Raw genomic sequence first — 27,601 nt, 5'->3', positions numbered from 1 at the left:
TCAGGACTTATCTTGAATTTATGTTTTTTCATCCCCGAGAAGGGATTGTACTCACCCTCAGTGCGAAAGCACACATCGGCACAATATCACTTTTTTTCTTTAACATATTAGCTACGTGTTTGCTAAATTTCATGTCAATTCAAGCGGTTCTTTAAAATTCGGAGCAAAAACCGTGAGTAAATGGACTAATAGACGGAGAGCTAGAGCCGAACAATATTGGTTTGAAATCCAAACAACTATGTTCTAACATGTCATGACATATTAGTAGACGTAAGTGGTTACACAACGTATTTTGTTCCATGATATTCCCCTCTTTATCCTTGTTCGCCATCGCTTTTGTATCCACTTAGGTGTCAGCCCTTTGGAATTTTGTTTAATCGGGAAAATTCGTAAGCATATTATCGATGACGATTTTTTGTCTGAAAATTTTCCATTTTAACTCCTTATTTCTACTTCCTGCATCCACTTCGGTGTCAGCCTGCAAGGGATCATAATTATCAATATACAATAGGTGCATTTCACAGGAAAGCACTTTTGACTTTATTTATTATTACTTATGACGATGATTTTTCGGCTCCAGCTCTTAGTCTATAAGTATAAATCAAGTTTATTGTGTAATATCGTAAAAATAACATACAAAATGAATAAAATACTTACTAGCAGCCAATTCTGACTGATGCTGACTTACAGCAGCAGGTCCAATCCAAGGTTCAAGACTCTGAGCGAATTCGCTTCTATAATTTGTCTTAATTTGCGACGATTGCAGAGATCTACAACAAATATATAAATTCACAAAATCAAACGATAACTTTTGATTTAATAATTGATTTACCTAACAGGCTGACTTAGATTTCCTACTGCAGAGAGTCTTTCTATAAGAGATGGACACAGTTCTAGAAATTGGTACTTATTGGCAGCAGCTGTGAAGGTTGTACAAAGAACCAAATGCAGTTGTAATACTGGCATAACGGTACCTAATAAAATCAAAAATGTTTTAAGTAATAAATTCAAATATGTATTGCAATAGTACAGTCATTTGATCAAAAAAAGGGGGTTACCTGAAAAGTTCTCCGGGAGTTTTGAAAATTGGTAGTTCTATGGATTTAGGTAAGCTATTTTCGAATTTCAACTTTGCTACCTCGTGTCTTCGCCGTTCACGCCACCATATTGAAAAAATGGCGCCTAATAACAGTTTTTTGGGAATATCTTCTTTCCGAATCATTTTATGAAAAAAAAAACATTTATGTACAAAATTAAACTAGAAAAAATTTCCTACGATTTATGTATTTATAATTTTTTCTGTAAAATCAATAGTATTCGCGTACAATCCGACAAGCGAGACCTGGCGGGTGACCTTCTCGTATTGTGTATTTCTCCTTGTGCATTTTCGCGCAAGGTCACCCGCCAGCTATCACTTGTCAAATTGTACCAGCGTGACAAAGTATTATTAATCTACACCACCACGTGTTTTTCGTATATTTTTCTAAAATATTCTACTACTGCAGCCGTATTACACCGAATCATTTGGCCACCTAGTCACCGCGGTGAACCATTTTCATCTATTTGTAGTAACTGCATCATGTACGTTTGATCGAAATATAAATCCAATACCATAATCGTATTCGACGGATATCCTGAAGATATAGTAAACCGTAGCACCAAATAAGCGGAGCGATCCCAACGATCACGAATAGCTGCTTCAGTAGACATACTTTTTGACGAGACAATGATTTCAACTGTGTCACAAGTTGGAGTTCTCCAATTCCTGGGGAATGATGTGAACAAGAACCGCCTCAGTAGAATGTTAAAGACAAAATTTGAAGAGGAAAATTTCAGTTCTCACAAGCCACGTAAGATGTGGATACGCTAATCATCAATACCGCAATAAATGTTTCACCAGCATTCGATACCGTAATAATGGTCGGCAAAGATATAGATCTTCAGATTCTTTTCACAGCTCTAGGTACGCGATCAAACCAGGAAAAGGAAAACTTTCCCAACAAATATATTCCACTGAAAGTATCATAGATACAACAGCTGCAGATCATATGTTATTTTGCATGCCATCAGTGGCTGTGGTACATGTGCACTGTTTAACTAAGGAAAAATGAAATCCATTAATGTACTCCGAAAACATCCTGACTTGAACGAGGGTATTGAGGTATTTAAAAATTTAAACGTTGATCCAGAGATCATTGCTAAAGCCGGAGAACGTTTCCTCCTTCAATTATACGGTTACAGTGATGTGAACAGCAAGAAAGACATGTCTTTAAACAAATATAGATACAGTTGAGTCCGCGAGTCTTTACCCGTGCGTCATCATTTAAAGCATACGAAATAAGTCGGAAATATATTTCACGCAATAACAAGTGACAGAAAGTGGCTACTGTTCCGATTACGGGTTTTATTATTTGACGTTATCAAATATATAGAATGTCAAATGTAAGTTTTGCTTAATTCGCAAAATTTTTGTGCAGAATTACAGCTACATTTGAAGTAGCTTAATAAACTTTTTTATTATTATTGAGTAATAATTAAATAAACAATTTATAAAAAATTCATTAACATATTTTATTTTTGTTATTTTATTCACTTTGACGGAAACCTAAACACAATCATTTTTTTACTGTGTGAATGACGTTAGCTTTGTATGTTTTAAATATTAATTGCCAAAATATAATTACTACTTTCCTTAAAATTTCAAAGGCCAATATAAAATTAGTTGTGAAAACAACTGTTTGTGTAATATAAAGAAACTTCAAAACGCAAAAATTCGACAAAAACCGCAAAAAATTCAACTGGCTGACAGCCACAAAAGTAAACAAAGCAGAAACGTCAAACAAATTGTGCTTAAAATATGAAAACATACCGAATCGTCTTTTTTGTACCTATCCCTTTTCAATGCACTGAGTCTAGATGGTTCATAAAAATAGCATGTGTTTTTACTTAATAACAAACGGCAGCTGGTTTGTCATGAGTTTCATGCGTGGAAGAGAATGATGCTAGATAAAAAGTATGTGTTTTATCTCGCCAGGTATTAATGACGCACGGGTAAAGACTCGCGGACTCAACTGTATGTATGCTTCACAAAATCAGCATAATATGCTGATTATATTATAAAAGTAAATTTAATATTGCGTCGCTACCACCAACAGAAACCGTAGCACTACAACATTCTTTCCGAACCAGGTTCAGCAGTGGTACGAGAATTAGAGAAATGCAGAATAAAGGGGATGGAGAAGAAATAAAAATGCACTAATTCCTGTTACGATGCTCAATCGTTATTGAAACTTATTTCTTGTAAATGTAAAAAAAATGTCAGAAAGCCTGTGGATACAGAAAAACTGGATTAAAATGCTCCATTATATGCACAAATTTTAGTGGAACTTGTAATAATTCGCTAAATTTCTAAATAAATACATAACGTGTGGATTAGGCCTACAAGGAAACCACAATAAAAAAACGCGCCGCTTACTCGACCTCCAGTTGGTGTGGAAATGAGTTTATTTTCAAAATGTCTATTGAAATGTACCTACTTTGCGGCGCTCGTACGCCACACAAAACGATTGATTTTATAAAAAAATTATACCTAAATACATAAATTGTAGGAAATTTTTTCTAGTTTAATTTTGTACATAAATGTTTTTTTCGTAAAATGCGTCGGAAAGGAGATATTCCCAAAAAATTGTTATTAGGCGCCATTTTTCCAATATGGCGGCGCGCGAGCGGCGGAGATACGAGGTAGCAAAGTTGAAATTTGAAAAGAGCATACCTAAATCTGTAACACTATCAATTTTCAAAACTCCCCGGAAAACTTTCCAGGTAAAACTACCAAATGATTGGACTATAATAATTTCTGTACGAATATTTCACTTACCCAATACAACCAACTGGCTTCTGTAGATTCTCTCTTTGCTTTCGTATTGTCGTTGGACTTCCATAATCATTGTTGCGTGAGTTTTCGCCATGGCTTCTTGCATGCCGTGACAAAAAGTGTTGATGGTATGTTTTTCGCTGTCCATGTTTCTTCGTAATTCGTCCATCAGGCCTTTCAGAGCGATTATGCCATCCCTCACAGATGTCTTAAAATGCATGATGTTAAATACGTATTAAAAGGTAAAGAACCAAAATTGATTCAATACAATCAAAATGTGGCTTAATATATTTTTTAAATAATTATAGGGCTTTTCATCGATTGTCATTTGTTTCGAGCTTCTGTCATGTGTCGTTTAATATTAATATAAACTAGAAGTCAAACAATTAGGAATGCACGTCATAGATTTAATGACATCATAACCCACCGGTACAAACTTAACGGCAAACAAATTCAACAAATTTTTCCTCATATATTAGTTTTTTCGCTACCGTCAAGTTTGGCAGGACAGCGCTGTTGCCAAATAAAAAACACATATTTATTTACCAAAGCTGCCTACCCTGTTTCTCTTTGTCTTTAAGAGCGTGAAACAAAGTTATCTTTACTATAAGTGTCCAACTGACACTGTCCGATATAAGGTTATGTAAGATGTTTGTTTGTTTATTTTTTTTTCTTCTTCTTTTATGGCCTTTGTGAGCTGTGCTCATTTAGCCAGCAACATTTCTTAGAATTAACGCCTAATTAAACCTACCATACAACAAGACCAATCAAGGATAGGGTAGGGAAGTGAAGTTGGTGAAAAAATAAACTGTTAAAATATAAACTAAATAAATAAAATATAATTTGAAAACAATAATTTGACATTATTTTTAACCTCCAATATTATGACAGACGTCAGTTACCATTTACCATCTGTGACCAAATATAATAATGACGTCATATATAATCGTCCCTAATTCTAGCCAATAAAATGCTCGTTGTAATAGGAATGGCATGTCAAAAAGATCTGATTATTCCCTATATATTTTTTTAAATTTAGAATATGGCAACAAGGGGAAAATTACGTGTATTCCTTATTGTTTGACTTCTAGTTTATCTACGTCATACGTTATTGGTATATACCAATGATATAAACCAAAGACGTATGACGTAGATATCTTAATATTATAGGACACATGAAAGAAGCTCGAAACAAATGACTGTTGTTGAAAAGCCCTATTGTTTCATATAAAATGATATTACACTTTTCTCTTCGTTCTTCTTCATACATCCTTGAACGACTTGCTGTTTCGTCTTCGGGTGGCTTCTTATTAGATATACAACTTATCACTCCATCTTTTTTGACTTTCACCTACTTATTCAACTTTTTCATTCCACTTACGTAGCTGTTCCAATCTTTTTTCTGTCCCTATGATATCCCTGACAATCTTCATTTCAGACGTTTCTATAAACCGTCTTATTTTCTTGGTAATTCTTGGTCTGCAGTTAAGTCATAACCGGCCTCACTGCCGCCTTATAAATCTTTCCTGAATTATTTTGCCATCCCCTTCTAGTTTGCATATTAGATTTTTGAAGATTAAATAACGTATATTAACCCCCCAACTTTCTGTGGTAGTTCGAATGTTACAGTTACAGAATGTTACAGAACGAGGATTTCTTTGTGTACAAGTAATTAATAATATGCTTGCATATGTATTTCAACTCATCTATCATAAAACCTTCATATTATTAATATGTATAGAACAGAAATAACTACAGCTTTATTAAAACTGATTTTACTGAAACCCTTTTCCACTTACCTGTAAATCCATGATTGCATTTTGACCCCTTTCTAAGCGTTTTGCAGCTTGAGCATGAGCAGTATCGATGTCGACGCATTGTGTACGCATTTCATTGGGTAGGTCTCTGAAGCAGTTAACACACAACATAGTGTTTTGCAGCGGAGAAAACATTATATAGTGTTCTCCATGTAGGGCACACTGTAAAAGAAAGCGTATTTTAATATAACGTAATGAAAATGTACTATAATGTAAAGACAATTAGTCAATCAGATCATCAGGACTTTTATCGCCGTTGCTACTCAATTTGGCCTTAGAATATGCAATAAGTAAAATATCATCTGAGCTGACAGGGGATTTGCGAATCGAGGATCAAAACTCTTGTTGGCCTTTGCTGATGATCTAGATGCAGTGCCTCATTCTACAAGAGACGTGAGATAGGTGTTTTCAGAACTCGATGAGAAACAGGTAATCTGGGCCTTCTAATAAATGAAGAGAAGACGAAATACATGCTCGTAACCAAAAATCCAAGACCAAGAGTTAGGCAGAACATAACTAGTAATGACCACAACTTCGAAGTAGTAAAAGAGTTTAAATATTTGGGGCGGTAATCACAGATGACAACCACATAGAAAAAGAGGTCTCAGCAAGGATAGCTGCGGGAAATAGAGCATTATACTCCCTATAATTATTAAGATTTAAGCTGCTAAAAAGAAAATCTAAATTAAAACTGTACATGTCAATTATTCGCTCAGTTGTTACATACGGAAGTGAAACATGAACTCTACATCAGCAGGAAATAAATAAGCTGCTGGTATTTAAGTAAGGTTCTCAGAATGATATTTGGCCCTCAAAGAGATGAAGAGAGGAGTTGGAAAAGGCGCCGTAATGCTGAACTGGTGACTGTGTGGTACTGAAAACATCGTCAGACATATAAAAGCTAACCAGATAAGATGGGCAGGTCATGTAGTAAGATCAGAGGAAGACAGAGTGTTAAAGATAGTATTTTTTTAGATACCAGACCAGATAGAAGACAGTAGGCCGTTCCAGAAAAAGATGGAAGGATGATGTTTAAGCCGATTTATCTAGGATTGGGGTAAAACAATGGGAAATGGAAGCGCAAGATTATAGAAAATAGAGGACTATAGTGGATACTGCGAAAACTCACCCCGAGTTGTAAAGCGAGTCAAGAAGAAGAAGAAGTAGTCGATCATGAAAAATAATTATCAAATGTTTTATTGATGTCCCTGAGACCATTCGGAGAGTCATGGACGTTGTCGTGGTGAAGGTGCTCTTCACGATGGGGTGTTTGTTAATTCGGTAAGGCGAACACGACCGAGTGAAACTAAGAACCGCTCAACACTCCGGGTATCAGATACCCAGGTTCCATACCATTGGCCGTTCTCCAGCATACGTGGCTCCGCCAAAAATTAGCATCCATTTCCTAGGTTCACTCAATGCATTAAAGCTATTATAAGTACTTGATATAGTAAATAAAGCTGGTGTTTGACAAAAGTGTTTCTATATGCCCCTGATGTTAAGTGAAATGCCGACAATCTAAGAACCTCTACACAACCTGACTTCGAACCAACGGCACCCAACAATACACGGCAATCCTTCCGCTGCTACGATAATGCAACATTACATGACTATCATGTCTAATCATATAGGACATTCGATGATTCGATGCATTCAGATGTTACCATCCTGCTGTCGCGTTGGTCCTTAAGGGACGGAAAGGGCCAACTCTCGAACTCAGGAAAAACACGAACTTTTCACTATCTTTTATTTACAATTATACACGTACATGATTACGGGGTCTACGAGGAGTTGTGTTACGGTATGTACACATCTCGAATAATAAATATACAATAATAATAATCATTTAAACCTTTTTCACCTTTTATATATTTTCTCATGGTTATCCTATTGATCTTTGAATCTACGTGATATAAGCCTTCTTATGGCAAGGTTGTGTATATCGCTGTATCAGTGCTATACTGTAACATCTCAAAATTTCTATGTTTTGAGATAAGAGTAAATTCCTATAAATGAATGATGGTTCTTTTCAGATCAATACTGTACTATCTTAAAATATTTTTTGTAATTTATAATTCCATCATATTTTACTATGGTTCTGTGCTTAAAGTTCTTATATTACAGGGCAATAGAATAATAAATAATAATGTTACGGTTTTACTCCAAGAACAATTGTATAAAACTCAGAGCAATACAGTAATATAATCAAATGTTATAGTATTGCCTGGACTATATTGTAGGAATGTTTAGATTGTTGTGACTATGCGAATATAGCATAAGCATAACGCCAGTATCTTGCAGTGTTTACAAAACTGATTAACTGCTGTTTTTGACCATTTTTATTGTTAAACAATAATTACTTGTGTGATTAATATGGATGAATTTGTAAATAAGTTAAACGAAGGAAAAGGAAAACAGTTACTGTCCCTCAATACATCTAATACAAAGGTAAGAGTTGAAAGTTTACTTTTTAGGTTAATCTCAAATTGATACCTTTTTAAATCGTTTACAACGTTCATAACTACTACAGGCCTATGCCTAGGATAAAAACCAGCTGATAATAATTAAACAAACCAGTTCACTTTTGACGTCCTTTGAGTTACAAGTTTGTTTTTAAAGGGTGTTTTTCTTTTTCAGATAACATCTGGCTCAGTTTTTGAGAATTTTGTTCCAAATCAAGTTCCATTTGAAAGTACTGAAGAGCCAAATAATATCCTGCGTGAGCACAATGGAAATAGAACGCCTGCTAGCGAAAAAAACTCTCATGTGACCGGTTACAATCAAATTTTAATCGAATTATAATATTCCAGACAGTGACAATTTTCTATCGCCAGCTAGGAACGAACTTCAGCCTAATGTTCAATTACGTAATGACGAAAATGTCATTCTACCAGCCGAAAATTCCACTTTAGCACTGCATGAGTTAGGTGATAGAGAAATACTTACTTTCCATTTGGAAAATGGACCTAATGGTGTTTCAGAAAAAGACATTTTAGAAGCAGATTTTGTGTATACGTTGGTAGAAGAAGAAATACCTGCGATTATAGAGAGCGATAATGATAGACATAAAATAATGACAGTGACACCAGCACTTACGATTTGATAAATCCAATGGTTAATAATGAAGACCACGACTCTCTAGCTAGATGGTAATGGAAAAGACCCAAATGACAAGGATTATGTACCTAATTTTAGATTGTTTAACTCAGACTAACATTCAGAAAGCAGTTTTAAACAAGATGAGCCTGAGGAAAGTGGAGAATCTGGAAAGAAAAAATCAAAATAGAGAGTTAGAAATGAAATCTGGTGGGCCAAGAATATTAAGAAAATGAAAGTAAATAAAGGCGAGGCTTACAGAACCAAATCAGGCACGCTTGTGGATCAGAAAACTCTAAAAACTGGCTGGGGCGATAAATGCAAGTTGAAATGTTCTTGGCCTTTCTTAGTCTTCATGATTCTAACCGGAAATTCCACTTCAGAAAAAAGCGAATTTAATAAGTTTATGCGATGCAAAATTAATACCAACGCCTTATCATAACTTTTTCCATGGATTGAAGACCAAAGAAAATGATGAAAATAATAATTAAGTCAATGTAGTTTTTTCTATTGTATGTCACGTGTACTGAATATAGCATAAAAATAAATTAATGTAGTTTTTTTAAGATGGCAGTGTCAATAAATATTGTTGTTTCTCCATTAGGAAATGACGTTTTACTAAAACCAACAACATTTACACAACGATCACTCAATATTTTTAATATATAATTTAGTATTTCAGAGGTAAAGTGTAACATTCAAAACTATTTTATAACATTGTGGAAAAAATTTAATTCACTGTCATTTAATTTTCAAAACAAAACAGTAACATCTACAAATAAATGTAACAGTTTTAAAAGTTGTTGAAACGTTCAGTTCAATATTGTAACAAGTCAAACTCCTTTCATTTAATCCAATAAATAAAAAATGTTTTAAAAGATATATGCATTAGTGCTTTTTAAAATTGTACAAGATTAATTTACCTAAACTGACAACTAACTGAAAAGCGAAAATAAACAATAATTTTCGCTGAGGAGTCAATCTTAACGCATGAAAAACTGGTTGATTTTGAGATAGTACAGTGTTGCACTGAGGCAGCGATATGTACAAAACGAGTGTCTGTACTTTAAAGATTCCAAAACATAACTGCTCGTATCATGACCCACTTTTTGATAACATATATGATTTAAGATATTCTCTAAAATATTATAATGTAAGGGTTTATACCCTTACTGTACACTGCATACGACCAAAAAAATGGTATTTATTATATTATATATGCTAGTTAGTGGTCGGCCAACTTTTTAGCCAAAGCCAAATATGAACATTACAACAATTTAAAAAAAATTGGGAGCCAAATCTGTTTGTTCAGCAAACTTTGATTACACCAGTTAAAACTAAAGCCCTACTACCTAGTCCCATCCATAACCCCCAAAAAATTAAAACCTGTTTTTTTCGTTTTTTTGGCGATATTTTCGTTTCCAATCATCGTAGAAACTTCTATTTTCTTTCGTTTTGTAAGGTTTTATTTCCTACAACACTGTCTTTTTACAAAAAATTTGGCGCAAAATCCATTTTTTTAAATGTTGATAAGTATGTAGAACCGAAAACGGAAAGAACAACAAACGTGAGCTTTTTCAGCTGATCATAAGAATCAGGAATACTATTCCAAGCGTTGAATGATCATGTCTTCCTTCTCCAGGTCATTCAAAGCAGACCACTTGTGTTGTGAACATTTTTTTCTTCTCTAATATTTCCAATTCAACACGAAGACGTTCGAATTTAGAGCGTCATACCTTCTTGTTCTTAAATACATATTTCAAAGCTATTAATGCAAATGTTAAAAGAAGAAAATTTCAGCTCTGTTATCGTAGCATTAAGAGGAATTTTGACAAATGCTAAAGTTTGTAAGTTTGATGAAAGCTAATTTATCAGAATACGATGTAGGTAATGTAGTAGATGTAGGTGCAGAGCCGCACCTAAGGAGCCAAAGAGCCACATGCGGCTCTGGAGCCGCACTTTGCCGACCACTGTGCTAGTTGGTTAGAAAAAAATCCTTTAACGAGTTTATGGAGACATAAAGAAGAGAGAAGCAAAAAATTAATGGAGGACGGAACAATGATCAAAACAAAAAATGAAACAATCAAAATAAGAAAGCTGGAATTTTTGGGCCACATTACTAGAGGTGCGAAATATGGGATATTAAGACTCATAATGCAGGGCAAAATTAAGTGGAAAAGATTCATAGGTAGAAGAAAAATTTCCTGGCTGAGAAACTAAAGAGAGTGGTATAATTGCAGCTCAGTAGATCTTTTCAGAGCTGGCGCCAATAAGGTACGGATAGCTGTGATGATAGCCAACCTCCGATAGGAGAAGGATATACAAGAAGAAGAAGGTACAATGATGAAAGCGAAACAATTGGAGAAAAATATCCCCAGAGAACTTTTGAGAAGAAAGGGAAAATAAGGACAATTTCGAAACGTGAGTATATGCACATATAAAACAAGCACTACTATTATTGACTGAACCAAAATTAGTAGTGCTTGTTCGATCTTAAACTATAAAGTCAGCAAACTAAGATCAGGAACACGGTAATGTCCACAGAAAGCTAGATCCTCATCTTTATTCTTAACCAGTGGCGGCGCCTGGTGTTAAATATTGGGGGTGCACACATAATATTAAGATATAAAAAGACCTTGAGACCCTATTTCCGTAGGTAAAATTTTTTGAGTGTCGTCAAATTGTAAAAATTAAAGGATCTTATTAAAAATTACAATAAATAATGTATTTTATTGACTTAAAATTATAATTTAGTATTTCAATATTACAAGCAAGTTTTGTAACGAAAGTAAGTCGCCTTTTTTTAGATAAATTATTCACAAACAAATTCAGTAAAATTTGGAACTTCTTGAATCATTTTTTTTAATTGAAAACATTGCGAGTGCAGTTAATCGATCCTGGCCCATAGCCATTCTAAGGAAAGTTTTGATACGTTTCAATGCAGAGAGACATCGTTCTGTTTCTGCAGTTGTCACTGGCATCGTAACAAGTTATTGAAGAATTCAAATTATTTCAGAAAAATCGTCTTGTAAATTATTTTTAATCAAAAATTTAGTTAAGTGGACTGCGCCGGATAGTTAAAATCGTATCTTCTATTTTATTCAATATGCTTCCTCTTCTCCAAATATGTGCTTCACACCTACACAATTTGTAAGTTTTTACACAAATCTCAATTTTAAATAATCATTTATAATCCCAACCTTTGCACTTTGGTACATTCTTAATTAACAAATTTGGTTTCGGCATTTTTAATTTTTCTTCTAAATATAATGAAGAAAATTTAATTGATTTTAAATATTCCACGCTAACATTTACATCCATAAATCCTTCCATTCTTAATATTGTTCCGAAATTCGAACTTCACGAAAGCAAAATTTAAACGTACGTGTGCCGTGCACGTTAAAAACACCATAAGATCACATCCAACTTCAACATGTGCTCTTGTGGCCATCTAAACTTGGGGGCTATAGCGGTTAGCGGGGCGGGTGGTGAGTTGTATTTTGACCTATAAAAAGTCATTGGAATAGGAACCACCGTAAGAGCGGCGAACTAGGGGTTCTGTCTAAGGCCTCGCATCCGTGAAGTTTCTTCTTTGAAATAGAATAGAAATAATTAAATGTTACCTATTAAATACTTATAAACTCCTTGGATCTGTTATTTCGAATTTCAATTACTGTATAGTTAGATTAAGATCTTATTTATAGAATGATAAATTTTACATATACGAATGTTGGTTGGTGTGAAAATAATTTTGGGGTTCACGTGCACATGTGCACTTATGAAGAAACCGCCACTGTTCTTAACGGATTTTATGTTGATGTTGTGATGCAGATTTTCTGTACCGTTTTAGTTAGAATTATAGCCTTTATTTTCCCATTTATGGGTACTAAACCCCGTTTTTTAAATGGAGGAGTAATTCAAATTTACCGCGCCGTATAATTGGTCCACCCAGAGGCAAGTTTACTTCACTAAATTATAAAAATTTGTCATTATTGACATTTATGAAATTTTGACACTAATGACATTTAAAATTGATAGGTTAATTAAGTTATACCGGCGATTTTTTAGTGTTTTCTGCCATATTTCTTTAATTTTTAGATTTTTAGTCTGCGTTTATTTAAAAAACAGTTGTTTTTAGAATTTTTTAGCGACGTGTTAGTATAATATAATATTTATGGATTACCATCGAAGACCGACATTATCAACCAAAAAAGAAGATGGATCTGGTTATTTTTTTGGTGACATTATTGGGTGTGGATCTGTCGTTTAAGTTTACTCCTCCTATTTAAAAAATGAACCATAGTTTCATATAAGAATGAAAAAACTGATTTCCCGTAATTAAAAAACTCATAGTTATCATCATTAACTATGAATATTTAACATTTTTGTACTTTGACTCTTTGACATAGAAAGCGTATAATACATGACTAACATGACCACCAACAATTTACCTTTTTAGCTTCCTTGGCACATTTGCTCATATGAACAACATCGTGGGTAGAAAACATCTTTGCTCTATGGGTATTCTCACGGCAGTGAAGACACAAGGCTTGTCCTATAACGTTTATATAAATGTTAAACTTGTAATCTATTTACAGAATAAATTATAAATGAAATTAACAAATAAATTAAAATAAAACTTACAAAAATAAATTTTAACAGAAATTAGGACACAAAAGCAATAACTAAAGTACATCTTTTGAAGTGGATATTTGGATTATCCCTGTATATTTTGTATAAAATATTTGTCCTTATTTTTTTTTATAGAATATTGGACACATTTTGCATGAATTTTGGACACATAATGAGAAACGAAAAGTACCGCCTTGGGCAACTGATCACCCAAGGGGAGATGGGAGAGTGAAGGAAACGGGGTACTGGTAGGTGCCAGATTACATGCTTTAAAAATACAGAGACTGGACCGGTTTTGATTCAACATCTTTGTTTAGAGCTGCATTGGAGAGAGACAGATTTGCCAGTATAGTCGCTAACCTCCATTAAAGGAGACAGCATCCCAAGAAGAAGAATCTTTTGTTGCAGCGATAAGCCACGATTTAATTAAATAATTGTAAAAATATGTAACATTTTGTTTTTACAAAAACACTTGATCACAGAAGTACAAATTTTATACCGTTTTATTCAGTTCTTAAAAGTCACTTTACATATAACTGTAATATTGTATTGTTAATATTGTAACACTGTCTAGGGTCTAGTGGTGTATTGATATACAGGGTGTCCCGGAAAATAGTGCGTTCCTTAAAGGTGTGGGTAGAATGCACCATTTAAAAGAAAACTTTCTTATAAATTTTTTTTCTAAAGTCATCTGTTGCCCCAAAAAATGAAAATAATGTATTTTACTAAAATTTGCATTTGGCAACACGGCAGTTTTATTTATTTTGACACAGCTTAGATAAAAATATACAAATTGTAAACACAAACAGTCATATCATAATCACCTGTAACCCCAGAATAGGTACATCCTATTGTTGTGATATTGTCATGATTTCGATAGCGAGTATCATGATATTATGTTAATTACGTTTAGTGCAAGATTTACAGCAAGGCTATTTACCTCCAAGTAAAATAAGATCTTCAGAGAACCCGAATTTCTGTGTAAAGTGTTATGTGCAGATAAAGTTTATTTTTACGAATGGTGTGTTTAACTTTCGTGGTTGACAAAAGTATGAATTTGTGGGCTGGGAATATTTTTTATAATCATCTAATTGAACCATTCGAACTTCCCAGAAGATTGAATGGAGAAATGCAGGTACTCAAATGTTTGCAACATGTTCTATCGATGCTTCTTGAAGACGTAGCTTTATTGTAATAAAAAAATTTTATGTAAGTTAAAACACTATACAAACCTTATTTATTAGATATTTAATAAACACAAATATTATGCTGTTTTTCTATTACTGTTATCAGTATTTTATCAATGTATATTATGCCTATGATCGATGATTCATGATAGTTGAGTTACAGTAAAATTATTTTAGCACAGAAGGAACGCAGCGCTGCCGGCTGTATTTGCTTTTCTGTGGACATTAATCAAATGCATTAAAATTAATAAATTATTTTTTTGAAAACGGTTGACTTAACAAAAAAAATTTATTAGACTTTTTTGCTCTAAATGGTGCACTTAGCCCATACCTTGAAGGAACGCACTATTTTCCGGGACACCCTGTATACCCATTGAAATTGTAGAAGCACTGGGGACTTGTCTAAAGAAAAATATCAATTTATTTCCAGTCATCTCAGAAGTCTATGACACCTTGAATACTCATGACCCAAATTTGAAAAATCTTTACAAAAGAATAGATGAAATTCACAGTCATCTTACGAGAAGCCCTGACAATGAAAATGAATCTTTATTCCATACGATCAGGGAAATGAAACAAGACATTTTTAATCTGGTGTCAATATTTATGGGCAATCATGAAGAGACTGTAAAGGTCCAAATTCAGGATACATCAAAGGAAGAAATAGTGAAGGAAATGGCTGACTTGAAAATGACTATCAACCAAATGGCACACAAAATTGAAAAGCTAGGTACCAATGAAAAACCAAATAAAACTCCACCGCAAACCATAAAAAAGTCCATTTCAACTCAAACTGATCCTACAGAAACCCAAGAGCCTTTAGTGTCTTCTCCTTCAAAGGTAAATACTGTACCACCTACCAAATACACTGTAAAAGAAAACTGGCATTATGTGGTTGTATCAAAAATTCCACCTCCTTATACTGCTAAACAGATTGCTCACTATGTCAAGGAGAAACTTGGTACCACCGATTTTATTCGATGCTTCCCATTGCTGAGGGATACGGATAGACCAGACTCTGACTTTAAGATCGGTGTGCAAAATCAGAGTTTCATCAAGTTGCTGAAAGATCCAAGTTTGTGGCCGCCTGGTACTGTAGTAGACAACCTTAATGACAATCCTCCAGCGCATGCCAATTCAGCTTCAACGACCATAAAAGTAGCTGCTCCAGCATCCAGTACTCCTTACACGACACCATCAACACCTACTAAGGAGGGCATATCCATTCAGATTGGTTCAGATAGGGATGCCATTATTGCAAGTAAGTCCTTTAATAAACAAAATTCAAGTATTGTGGTTACGGAGAAAACTATGAAAAAGGATGATGGGCTTTGTATGGACCCGATGACTCCACCTGTAGTGCGGCTATCTCGTACTGCCGATGTGGAAAATAGTCGTTACTTGTTAGCTAGACTGAGGGACCCTGGAATTTTGAATCCTCTTCGACTCTTCCTTGCCTATCTCCATGATCAGCCCCCGAGTACGTGTTACGATGGGCACACCAACACCACCATTAAGTTTATGCTGGCTTCAGAGGGACTTCCTACTGACGTGGATTCCCTGCGTAAGCTGTATCACAGATTCCATGAGGCTTATGGTATTAGTACTGCTGAAGTTGAAGAAGATCTTTCGGCTTTTGGAACCTTCTTTTCCACTGAGACACGCCTCCGACTCCAGAAAATTAGGGAATGTCAGAATAAATATTTTTCAAGTAATTCCCCATCTAGCAAAAATTTTTTTTAAATAAATTGACGCGTACAGAAGATCAAGCGCCTTCTGACAATTTGGACGATAGCAAGCTAAGTTTATTTCTTATTAACATTCAGTCCTTAAGACACAAAACTGATGAATTACTTCTATTACTAGAAGAGCTAAATTTTCCTGAGATTGTTGCCATAACTGAACATTGGTTAAATGTTGATGAACCTGTGTTTATTAAAAATTACACTATTATATCCAGATTTAACAGGAGTAGATTATCTCATGGGGGTACTTTGATTATGTCTACACAAAATGACTTTTCAGCAGTGACCAAATTTGATAATTTATTAATTGAAAAAGTTTTTGACTTCTCCATAATTTATCAGAAATCTTCTGACCTCTATATTATTTGTATTTATAGAACTCCCGATGCGGATGTGCAGATTTTCTTACAACAACTACTTAGCTTGCTAGAATCAATTCCTTCAAAAAGTAAATTAATTCTATGTGGCGATCTAAATATTGACTACTCCAGTGTGTGTGCTGCTCAAGAATCTCTTCATTCTATCTTTGATTCCTTTGGTATAGGTATGCATGTAAATTCTCCAACCAGAATAACTAAAACTAGCTCTAGTATCATTGACTATGTCGTATCGTCTTTAGCTCCAAATTCTACTGACTGTACTGTTTTCAACTCAGGTTTCTCTGATCATGAAGCAGTATTGACTACATTTTGGTTAAAATCAAAAAATAATAGTGAAAACACGCAACGAAAATTGTTCCGTGTCTTTGGAGAACAAAATTTTCTAACATTTAAACACCTATGTCAAACAACTGACTGGGACTTCCGCTCTGTTGATGTCGACATCGAGTTTTCTAGATTCATAAAGTTATTGTCTGGTCTGGCATACGAATCCTTTCCTCTTAGGCCCATCAAAACTAAACATCGTAAACCCTGGTCAACTAGAGGTCTACGTATATCTGCAAAGAACATGCGTTCATTATCGTACCTAAAAAAATTCTCGGACAACATATCCTTCCATGATTACGTTAGGCTTTACAAGAAAATTTACCATAAAGCCATAAAAGCCGCCAAGGAAATTTATTACAATGCGAGGCTGGCTAAATCAGGTAATGTTGCTAAGGAAACGTGGTTTATCGTAAATGAACTGAGAGATAAGACTTCTTCTCCCACCACAATCCCGACTTCTACTGAGACCCTGAACAATTACTTTGTAAATGTGGCAAAAAATTTAACAAATACTATACCTCCTTCTCAGGATCCGATTTCATATCTTTCTCATAGGAATGTAAATAGTTTCTTTTTTACACCCATAGTATTAGGTGAACTACGCTCTACAATAAATGCCATTAAAAATAAATCGTCATCTGGGACTGATGGCCTCACTCTTAAAATGTTTTCTGCTCTACCTGATTGCACGTTAAACCATCTTACTACCTTAATAAACAGGTCATTCGAAACTGGAGTTTTTCCAAGCTGCCTTAAGACAGCGATAATTATTCCTATACATAAAGGAGGCGATAAAGATCTTGCTTCGAATTATCGCCCTATTGCACTCCTGCCCACGTTGTCAAAGATAATTGAAAGTCTGGTAAAAAAAAAGAATCTTATCTTTTCTGTTGAAATACAAATTGCTTACTCCACATCAATTTGGATTCCTGAGTGACAAATGCACGAATGATGCTATGTTCTTCCTTTTCGATCAGGTTTACTCCAGTCTAAACAACCATCACTCTACAGCAACAATTTTCTGTGATTTCTCTAAAGCATTCGATTGTGTAAACCATAACATCTTGACTGACAAATTACAGCACTATGGATTTAGGGGAAATGCTCTTAAATGGCTTAAATCATATCTTAATAAAAGAAGTCAGTTTGTGAGGGTTGACACGAAGACGTCTTCTTGCATGCCATTAGAATGTGGGGTACCTCAGGGTTCAGTTCTAGGCCCTATATTGTTTCTGATATACATAAATGACATCTCTAGTCTGAACATTAAAGGTAAAATATGTCTCTTTGCAGATGATACTAGTATTACTTGGAGTAACACGGATATTATGGATCTTCGCAATACCATAGCTACAGACCTAGTCACCATTAAATCGTGGTGCGATTCGAATCTCCTGTTATTTAACGTTTCGAAAACCAAAGTCCTACCTTACAACAGTATGATGCAACCTTTAGTACTTAATAACAACAGTCTAGAGGTAGTTGAATCGGTGAAGTTCTTAGGGCTTATTGTGGATAAGTCTCTAAAATGGAACTTGCACATTGATGCCTTACACAAAAAATTAAGTTCTGCTTGTTTTGCGCTAAGATCAGTTGCTACGGAAATGAATTTGTCAACATCTAGGACCGTTTATTATGCCCTTTTTGAGTCTCATCTTCGGTACGCCCTTCCATTCTGGGGTACGTGTTGTGCGACTCAATTTGAGCGTATTTTTAAACTACAAAAGAGAGCTCTTCGTTACTCCCTGAGACTCAATAGCAGAGTTCATTGCCAAGAATTCTTTAAAAAATTTAAAATATTAACTCTTCCTTCTTTGTTTGTTTTTGAATCCGTTTGTTTAATCCGCAAACATGCATCAGAAGGTCCAGAGAGACCCACTCATAACTATCCCCTTAGAAACATGGATCATAATCTTTATCTGCCAACCCCACGGTCTGAGCTGGTTAAGTGCTCTATACTATACAATTCGAGAAAAATGTACAATCACCTGCCATCTAACATCAAATCTATTGCAGCATTTCCCGCTTTTCGCAAGGCCTTGAAAGCTTATTTGCTGGAGAAAGCTTTTTTATACAGTGAATGACTTTTTTATAAACGATTTGAATTCAGCAAATTGACTTGTAGGATTATTACTTTCGAGTACTTGTGTACATATTTGCAGCGGCATAGAACTTTTGATTTACTTTCCCTTTGCCCTTTCCTCGTTTGCCTTCTTTTTGCTCTGACGTTGTATACTTATTGTTTGCAAAATTTTTAATTTTTTAATGTGTACTTAATAACTGTAAAATTATATTAAGTAGTATAACTCACGCCATTTACTTGGTGTCTGTTTCTGTTTTTGTTTTGTTTGTAGTTTTTTACTATTTTTTGTTTTTTATTGTATTTTTTATTTTGTATAAGCTTTGTCCACAAATTGTTAAAATTTTTTGACAATAAAGCATACCTTACTTACTATTATGGGACTAACAAAGCTTTCTTCCGAAAACATTGTCGCTATCGCAGCCCTTTTGCAACGTAGTAAACACACTTAACAAGAAGAGGCCAAAATATTCAACGTTTATCAGAATGTGGTTAGTCGAGCTTGGAATCGTTTCCATTTTATTATACAGGGTGTAACAAAAATACAGGTCATAAATTAAATAACATATTCTGGGACCAAAAATAGTTCGATTGAACCTAACTTACCTTAGTACAAATATGCATACAAAAAAAGTTATAGCCCTTTGAAGTTACAAAATGAAAATCGATTTTTTCCGATATCTCGAAAACTATTACAGATTTTTTAATGAAAATGGATATGTGGTATTCTTACGGCAGGAACATCTTAAAAAGAAATTATAGTGAAATTTGTGAACCCCATAAAAATTTTATAGGGGTTTTGTTTCCTTGAACCCCCCAAACTTTTGCGTACGTTCCAATTAAATTATTATTGTGGCACCATTAGCTAAACAAAATATTTTTAAAACTTTTTTTCCTCTTAGTACTTTTTCGAAAAGCTAGTTTTTATCGAGATATTTTGAATATTTGTCAAATCCACCACATATTTTGTATACTGACAAGAGACCTGGTATACTACATTCGCTCTCGCGAGATTTTTTTTGACACTGACGTTAGTAATTTCTTTTTTGAAAAATTCAGTTGTCAGAAGTGACTGGAAATTACTACAAAACCAACGCACCTACTCATATCCAATATTATTAATAGTTAACAGACATAAAAATAACATAAACCTTACGCCAATCAATATTTATTTATTTAAACCATTATAATGTATTGATAGCAAATGAGAAAATTATTTATTGTACAAAATAAAAATATTTTGTAGAAATAAACTTCACAAAATTTTATGAGATTAGTAGACACTCCCACTATTTCTAATAATTCTTCTTTTTTTAATGAAAGATTAAGTTGATTTGAGTTGATTTTAGCAGTTAATAGTGTGAGGTAGGAATTTTTGTGTTGTACGTTTCCTATTCCGAATATCTCAAAAAAAATCTCGCGAGAGCGAATGTAGTATAGTAATATGAAAATTTATTTATAAATTACAGTTTGAGATATATTTTGAACTATATTAGAAAAGAAGCCATATCTCGATAAGAGGTGTCTTATCGAAAAAAGACTATGAGGCAAAAAAGTTTTTAAAACATTGTGTTTAACTAATGGTACCGCAATAACAGTTTAATTAGAACGTACACAAACATTTGGGGGACTTAAAAGCACAAAACCCCCATAAAATTTTTATGTAAATATATTAAAAAAGAAGCCGCAACTCGATTAAAACTGGTTTATCAAAAAAATACTGGGAGGCAAAAAAGTTTTAAAAACACTGTGTTTAACTAATGGTACCACAACAATAATTTAATTGGAGCGTACATAAAAGTTTGGGGGGGTTTAAGGGAACAAAACCCCCATAAATTTTTATGGGGTTCACAAATTTTACTATAATTCCTTTTTAAGATGATCCTGTCATAAGAATGCCACATGGCCATTTTCGATAAAAAATCTATAATAGTTTTCGATATATTGGAAAAAATCAATTTTCATTTTGTAACTTCAAAGGGCTATAACTTTTTTTGTAGGCATATTTGTACTAAGGTAAGTTAGGTTCAATCGAACTATTTTTGGTCCCAGAATATGTGGTTTAATTTATGACGTGTATTTTTGTTACACCCTTGTATAAGAGTTTCCTCTGTTATTATATAACAGAGGGCGCAATATTTCTTTGTGATGAATAAAGATCAGGTACTTTTGGAACAGATCTCGTATGATTGAATAGCTATACATGAATAAAGAGGTAATGTAAGATATTCAAACTTTCATTTGAGGACTAAGAAATGGTAAATCTATTTTTTTTTATGAAGAATTTAGTTCACATGACTATGAAGAACTCAATATAGAGAACAAGGGAAAACCATTTTCTTTAAAATTAATTATAAATATATGTTCTTTGAAAAAGAAACTTAAGTAAAGCATTAATTTGTAGTCAAAATTCTATGAAAATAATTGAATAAATAAAAAAATAAAAAAAACAAACCTAAAATAATAAAACTTGGATAATAACATAAAATTCAGTGCATTACCACAAGTATTGCAGTAATACATATTTGACCTATCCCTTTTATCACAATTGGAACATGGTGGATTTTCACTATTGGCAATGTCAATCAGCTGGCGCATTAAAGAATCTGGTGGGGGCAGTGTTGATCCATCTTTGAGAGTTGTGGGTTGCCTAAACGAAATAAAATTTATTAAGTATGTGCCCAGTCCAATACATTATATATATAGCACTAGATAGTCAAAACCATATATCGCCGCCGCCTACGAAAAGTATAACTCCGAAAAATGCCGTTAAGAGTAGAACTTTCAATGAACGCCGCGAAAAATATTATTTTTGATTATATGATTGTAAACATTATAATCCCTAATAAAGTGTCAGCGAAAAAATTTATTTTTTGAGGAGTATCGGCAAAAAACATCATTTCTGTTTGTGGGTCCACGAAAATTATAATTAGTAAAAAGTTCTCAGAAATAATTGTTTTCGTCGGCAGAAACAGAAACAGGAAGGGAAATAATTGTTTATGTCGGCATCTATTATGAACTAAATCTTTTCATTAAAAATATTTTGGGAGTTATAATCTTATATCGCCAATACTTATCAAAGAGTTATTATTTTCACTGGAAATGTATTAGGAATCACCTTAATCATAAGTACCAGCGATATAATGACTGACGTGTAATTAAGCAATGACAGTGGACCTAAAACAGTTGCTTTAAAATTTAATTCTGATCACTTGAAAAGTAAATTAAGTATTTAATTTCCTATATTTTATGTTCACTAATTATGTTGGATTTTGTTTTATTAACCTTTTCACTGCAAGAACCGGACATATACGTAAAATAATTTCGGGCCCGTACAACGGGAACCAGCTAAATACGCATAGCCTTTTTCGGCATTCGCTGCGGCAACCGCACGAATCAGATATTGTTTGCGAATTGTATGTTGCCCATAGATGAGCATGTTATATCAAAATTTACATTACATTTAAAAATTCATACATTTCAAGAATCTAACACCAACAAATTAACAGTCACAACCGGGTTAATCAGCACAGGCATGAAACAGCCGTACCAGAGATCATACTACTTTTATAACTAGCCACAGTGAAAAGGTTAAAGGCAAATAAAATGAATATACTATTTACGAGCCCCAACAACTTAATGTTCAGCGAAACGAAAATTTATTGAAAAAGTTCTCTTCGCAACTTTGCTTATTTAATTAAAGAAAGAAATCAACAATACATTAAAGTCTATCATTAATAATAAATAGCGGTATAAAACGGGAGACTATTATTTATTATTAATAATAAAATCATGGCAACTGACCATTTACCTACTATGTAATGCCCACTAAGATATTAAATAATACCAGATGATTTAATTTTTAACCATCAACAAAAATGTATCTAATACAATTTGATGACAAGAAGTATCAATTTGATGTGATATGGTAATACATTCTTCACAGATATCTCCGCTGCAGTACATATTTCTTTGTTGATAACAATTTTTAGATAACATGAATAATTTTTCAATGATATAAATTATTATTTTTTTCATTCTTGTAAAGGCACAAGTTTGATTATTTGGTAAACCTACATTATATCGCCGCCGCCTACGAAAAGTATAACTCCGAAAAATGCCGTTAAGAGTAGAACTTTCAATGAACGCCGCGAAAAATAATATTTTCGATTATATGATTGTGAAAATTATAATCCCTAATAAAGTGTTAGCGAAAAACTTTATTTTTTGAGGAGTATCGGCAAAAAACATCATTTCTGTTTGTGGGTCCACGAAAATTATAATTAGTAAAAAGTTCACAGAAATAATTGTTTTCGTCGGCAGAAACAGAAACAGAAAGGGAAATAATTGTTTTCGTCGGCATCTATTATGAACTAAATCTTTTCATTATAAATATTTTGGGAGTTATAATCTTCGTGGACACGCATATAAAAAAAATTGTAATCGTCAATACTTATCAAAGAGTTATTATTTTCACTGGAAATGTATTAGGAATCACATTAATCATAGGTACCAGCGATATGTCACCAGAAATTAAAAAGATTATTAAAACATGTTTGTTAATAAATTTACTGCTTTATAAATACGATATACAGTGGAACCTCAATAAGTCAGATTAATCGGGATCACGACTGATCCGGGTTATCGAAAATCCGGGTTAGCCAGAGAATATGGTAAAAATTAATAAAATACATATAAATAATAAACAAATACACATCATAATTGCAAAAACATGAAATACATATGCACAGTACATGTAAATGACATACAGTTGTACAGTGAAACCTCGATTATCCGTCAGGGCACCGGACCAAGGGTATGACGGATAATCGAAAAGACGATTAACAGAACATTAAAAAAATTGAAAATTGATAGTACAACTCTCAAATTTTATTTACATATAGGTTTAGTTTTACAAGATAAGATGAATGTTTGTTCGTACAATCGAATCAATTTGGTTTAAAATATGCTGAAATCTTTTTTTGTTTTACTGATGCTTCACATTTTTCCTAATCCTCGTAAGATCACGCAATCTACTTTATTGGCTTCTTCTTGTCAAGAATACCACTCGATAAATTGTTGCATGTGCGATGCAGCTTCTCTAGCTTCTTTACACAAATCTTTGTCAGTTGCAATAACATCATCGACATTTTCAGCTTCTGAAACTGTTTCGTCCGCCTCTTTTGCCATTTCAATGATTTCATCATCTGTCAGCAATCGATAGCCGTTTGCGTCCTTATCACAAATTAACAATTCGTTTATGTCATCTTTATAGCCAATAAAAACAAAACAGCCATTCAGCCATAACTTCATTTGTTACCACACTGTACATTTCAGCGAATTTCATTTGGATTATCGCAATGCTCAAAAAAAATGAATTGATGACCCAATTTTTGCTTATGTAGTCAATACAACTTATGTACGGACCCTGATAGTTAACAGAGGTGACGGTTAATGGAGAGACAGATAATCGAGGTTCCACTGTATACAGTATTGTTTATTTCTTGGTAAAAAAACCCAGTCAAAGTGAAAAAATGTTTGTTTTGTCTGATGAAAATCGGTCCGGGTTAGCCGGACTTCCGGGTTATTGGAGGCCGACTTATCGGGGTTCCACTGTATTATATTCAGTACTATTGTGAAAATTTAACTGTTTCGCCTGTCTTTGTCCTGGTGAATTCCTCTACCATTCCAAAGATTTGTGAGCTACCCACTTTCTTGTTATTGCCTGTACAACCTCCAGAAGGGTTCTCGTCAAAAGAATGTCATTGATGAGCCTTGTTTGACCATTTCAACTGCTTTTTCATTACCCTTATGACCCTCATGCCCTGGTACTCAGGTTACTCTAACCTTGCTACAGTCTCCTAGTTTATTTAGGGCACCCACACAATCCCATACTAGCTTAGAATTGACCTCTACAGAATTGAGTGCCTTAAACGCTGCCTGACTATCTGTGAAGATGGCAATTTAACTGAACATTCTTTCCTGCCTTTCTAATACCACCCCTTAGTGTCACCTAATTTTACATAAAACTAATATTCTATATATATTAACACACATAAGATTTAACTTAAATGATAAATTAATACATAAATCGACTTCCTACTATAAAATAGTAGTACTAAGAAAGGCAGTACCTGCAAAAAGAGCAAATTAATCAGCGATTTTAATCTCTCCCTTTTAGACATCTCGCACAGAATGGGTGGCAACAATTAAGTATACACAATAAGTGAAATAATCATGACAAATTGGACATAATGGATTTTTTCGAAACTCCAATACATTTTCCGTTCCTGGTGGTTCCATTTCGAATTTACAGGAGCTAAGATAGATAGATAGATAGATTCAAAGGCCTTTTTGGCCTATTCCACTGTCTAGCCGGACCCTTTTTAAAAGGTCTAATAGCTTCGAGACTCAACCTTCCATGTAGCTGTTTGCTGGTAGATTTTCTTCTCCTAATGCAAAGAACCACGTATTTGCCAAACTCTCACACTGACAGAATGTGCTCTGCTGTTTCTTCTTCTAGGTGACAGAATCTGCGCAGATCATCATCTGACAATTCCATCAGCTCCAAGTGACTATTCAGCTTACAGTGCCCTGTTAGCAGTCCTACTATAGCTTTGACTGTTTTCCTGTCTTCACTTATTAAGTCTGCCATAAATTTTGGTGAATGTTCTGTAAAGAACTGTTTCCCCTGTCTTTGTCCTGGTGAATTTGTCCACCATGCCAAAGATTTGTGAGGTACCCACTTTCTTGTAGCCTTTCTTGTTACTGCCTTTGCAACTCCACAGAGGGTTCTCGGTCCATCAGATAGCACTAATAAGCCTTATTTGGCCATTTTATCTGCTATTTCATTGCACTCATGACCCTCAGTACCTAGGCTACTATAACCTTGCTACAGTCTCCTAGTTTATTTAAGGCACCCACACAATCCAATACTAGCTTAGAATTCATCTCTACAGAATTGAGTGCAAGTTCTTTCCTGCCTTTCTAATACCACCCCTTAGTGTGACCTAATTTTACACAAAACTGATATTCTATATATTAACACACATGAGGTTTAACTTAAATGATTAATTGATATATAAATCGACTTCATACTCAAAGAATAGTAGTACTAAGAAAGGCAGTACCTGCAGAAAGGGCAAATTAAACGACGATCTTGATCTCTTCCTCTTAAGCATCTCGCACAGAATGTGTGGTAACAATTAAGTATACACGGTTCGGTGAAATAATCATGACAAATTGGACATAATAATGGATTTTTTGGAAACTCCAATCCACTGTCCATTCCTGGTGGTTCCATTTCGATGTTACAGGAGCTAAAAACGATACTGTCATTCACGTTGTATAAAACTACATTGTTAATTTATAATTCACCTGGCAAAGTAAATAATACCGAAAAATAATACGGAATTTGTAAGAAAAATTACAAGAATTTATTTATTTAAAATGTCAACTCTCAGCTGCTTCATTTGGTTTGACAACTACTCTTCTTTTTTGTTGCCACTCCCCCTACTTTTTTGTTGGATCGATTTGAAGTTAGTAACGACTGAATGCAATGGTGAAAAACTCATAAGCGTAGGCGTTATATAATTAGCAGGGGGTACATTTACAAATTGATTCCATTATTATGTTTTCAATGATTGTGGATTTCAAAGGAGTCGATTGGTTACGTACAGTCGGAAAAATGAAAGTACGAACATGAACGAACATATCGTCGGTATACTGCGAAAACCAGGTAAATGCCGAAATACCGAAAACAAGAAAAAACGTTTTTAAAGTTTATCGTTTTATTTTGAATTAAGAGGACAACTTGTGTTTGATATTCGGTATTCTAGTGAAAGATGCATATATCAGAAATTATATTCTATCATTAGTTTGAAAAAGTTAACACACCTGATTAAACCTAAATTTAAGGTGGAGATGCAATCACTTACCTGGTTTTACCTGTAAATCTAAATTAATCAGTTACCCTTAAAATAACACATTTATAACAAATATAATAAACCAAATATAATATTTTGTAGTTTTGTAATCGGAATATGAGGCTTTAACCCAAGAAGCAATTGGACGTAATATTACGACGTCTTAACGTTGGATTAAATGCCCCAACGTTAATACGCGACGTTGCGACCACGGTCAGAAAACCGCTATTTGCACCTAAGTGGGGAATAGAAATACGGGTTGCCTCGACTTCCCCCTCTCGACTTCTCAGCTCGAGATATTTTATCGTCAAATTACGTTGGTTTTTTAGGACTTTGGTCTTGTAAAGTAATAGTATAATATTCTCTACCACAGAAGTACGGCCGACACACTTAATTTTTACCAAATAGGTTAATAATCTTGGAGGATATTAAATCATCAGAAACTAAGATTCATGACGGCCTGTTGATACTTATTTAAGTAGGTTCCTTTTCTATTCAGAATATAACCTAAGTGACTTGTATAATTATTTTATTAATC

General features: G+C 34.0%; 1 protein-coding gene across 3 annotated transcripts in view; it reads right to left on the bottom strand.

The window, feature by feature from the left end:
* Window positions 1-26,615, bottom strand: part of LOC126881124 (RING finger protein 207-like) — a 63,792-nt gene extending 37,177 nt beyond the window's left edge. For 2 of the 3 annotated variants that reach the window (XM_050645181.1, XM_050645182.1), the window contains exons 1-8: window positions 26,516-26,615; window positions 26,269-26,457; window positions 21,640-21,788; window positions 13,239-13,342; window positions 5,674-5,853; window positions 3,878-4,082; window positions 833-974; window positions 658-770 (exon numbers count right to left, since the gene is read on the bottom strand). In XM_050645181.1, the coding sequence (XP_050501138.1) occupies window positions 658-770; window positions 833-974; window positions 3,878-4,082; window positions 5,674-5,853; window positions 13,239-13,342; window positions 21,640-21,788; window positions 26,269-26,441 (1,066 nt within the window). In that variant the 5' untranslated portion in view covers window positions 26,442-26,457; window positions 26,516-26,615. Of the gene's footprint in view, window positions 1-657; window positions 771-832; window positions 975-3,877; window positions 4,083-5,673; window positions 5,854-13,238; window positions 13,343-21,593; window positions 21,789-26,268; window positions 26,458-26,515 lie in introns of those variants that run through there. The other variant, XM_050645183.1, reaches the window with a different exon arrangement.
* Window positions 26,616-27,601: the final 986 nt, after the last annotated feature.

The sequence above is a fragment of the Diabrotica virgifera genome, chromosome 3 (assembly GCF_917563875.1).
Source record: "Diabrotica virgifera virgifera chromosome 3, PGI_DIABVI_V3a".
NCBI lineage: Eukaryota > Metazoa > Arthropoda > Insecta > Coleoptera > Chrysomelidae > Diabrotica > Diabrotica virgifera.
Note: the sequence above shows the minus strand (reverse complement) of the source record. Positions and strands in the feature narration are given on the sequence as shown.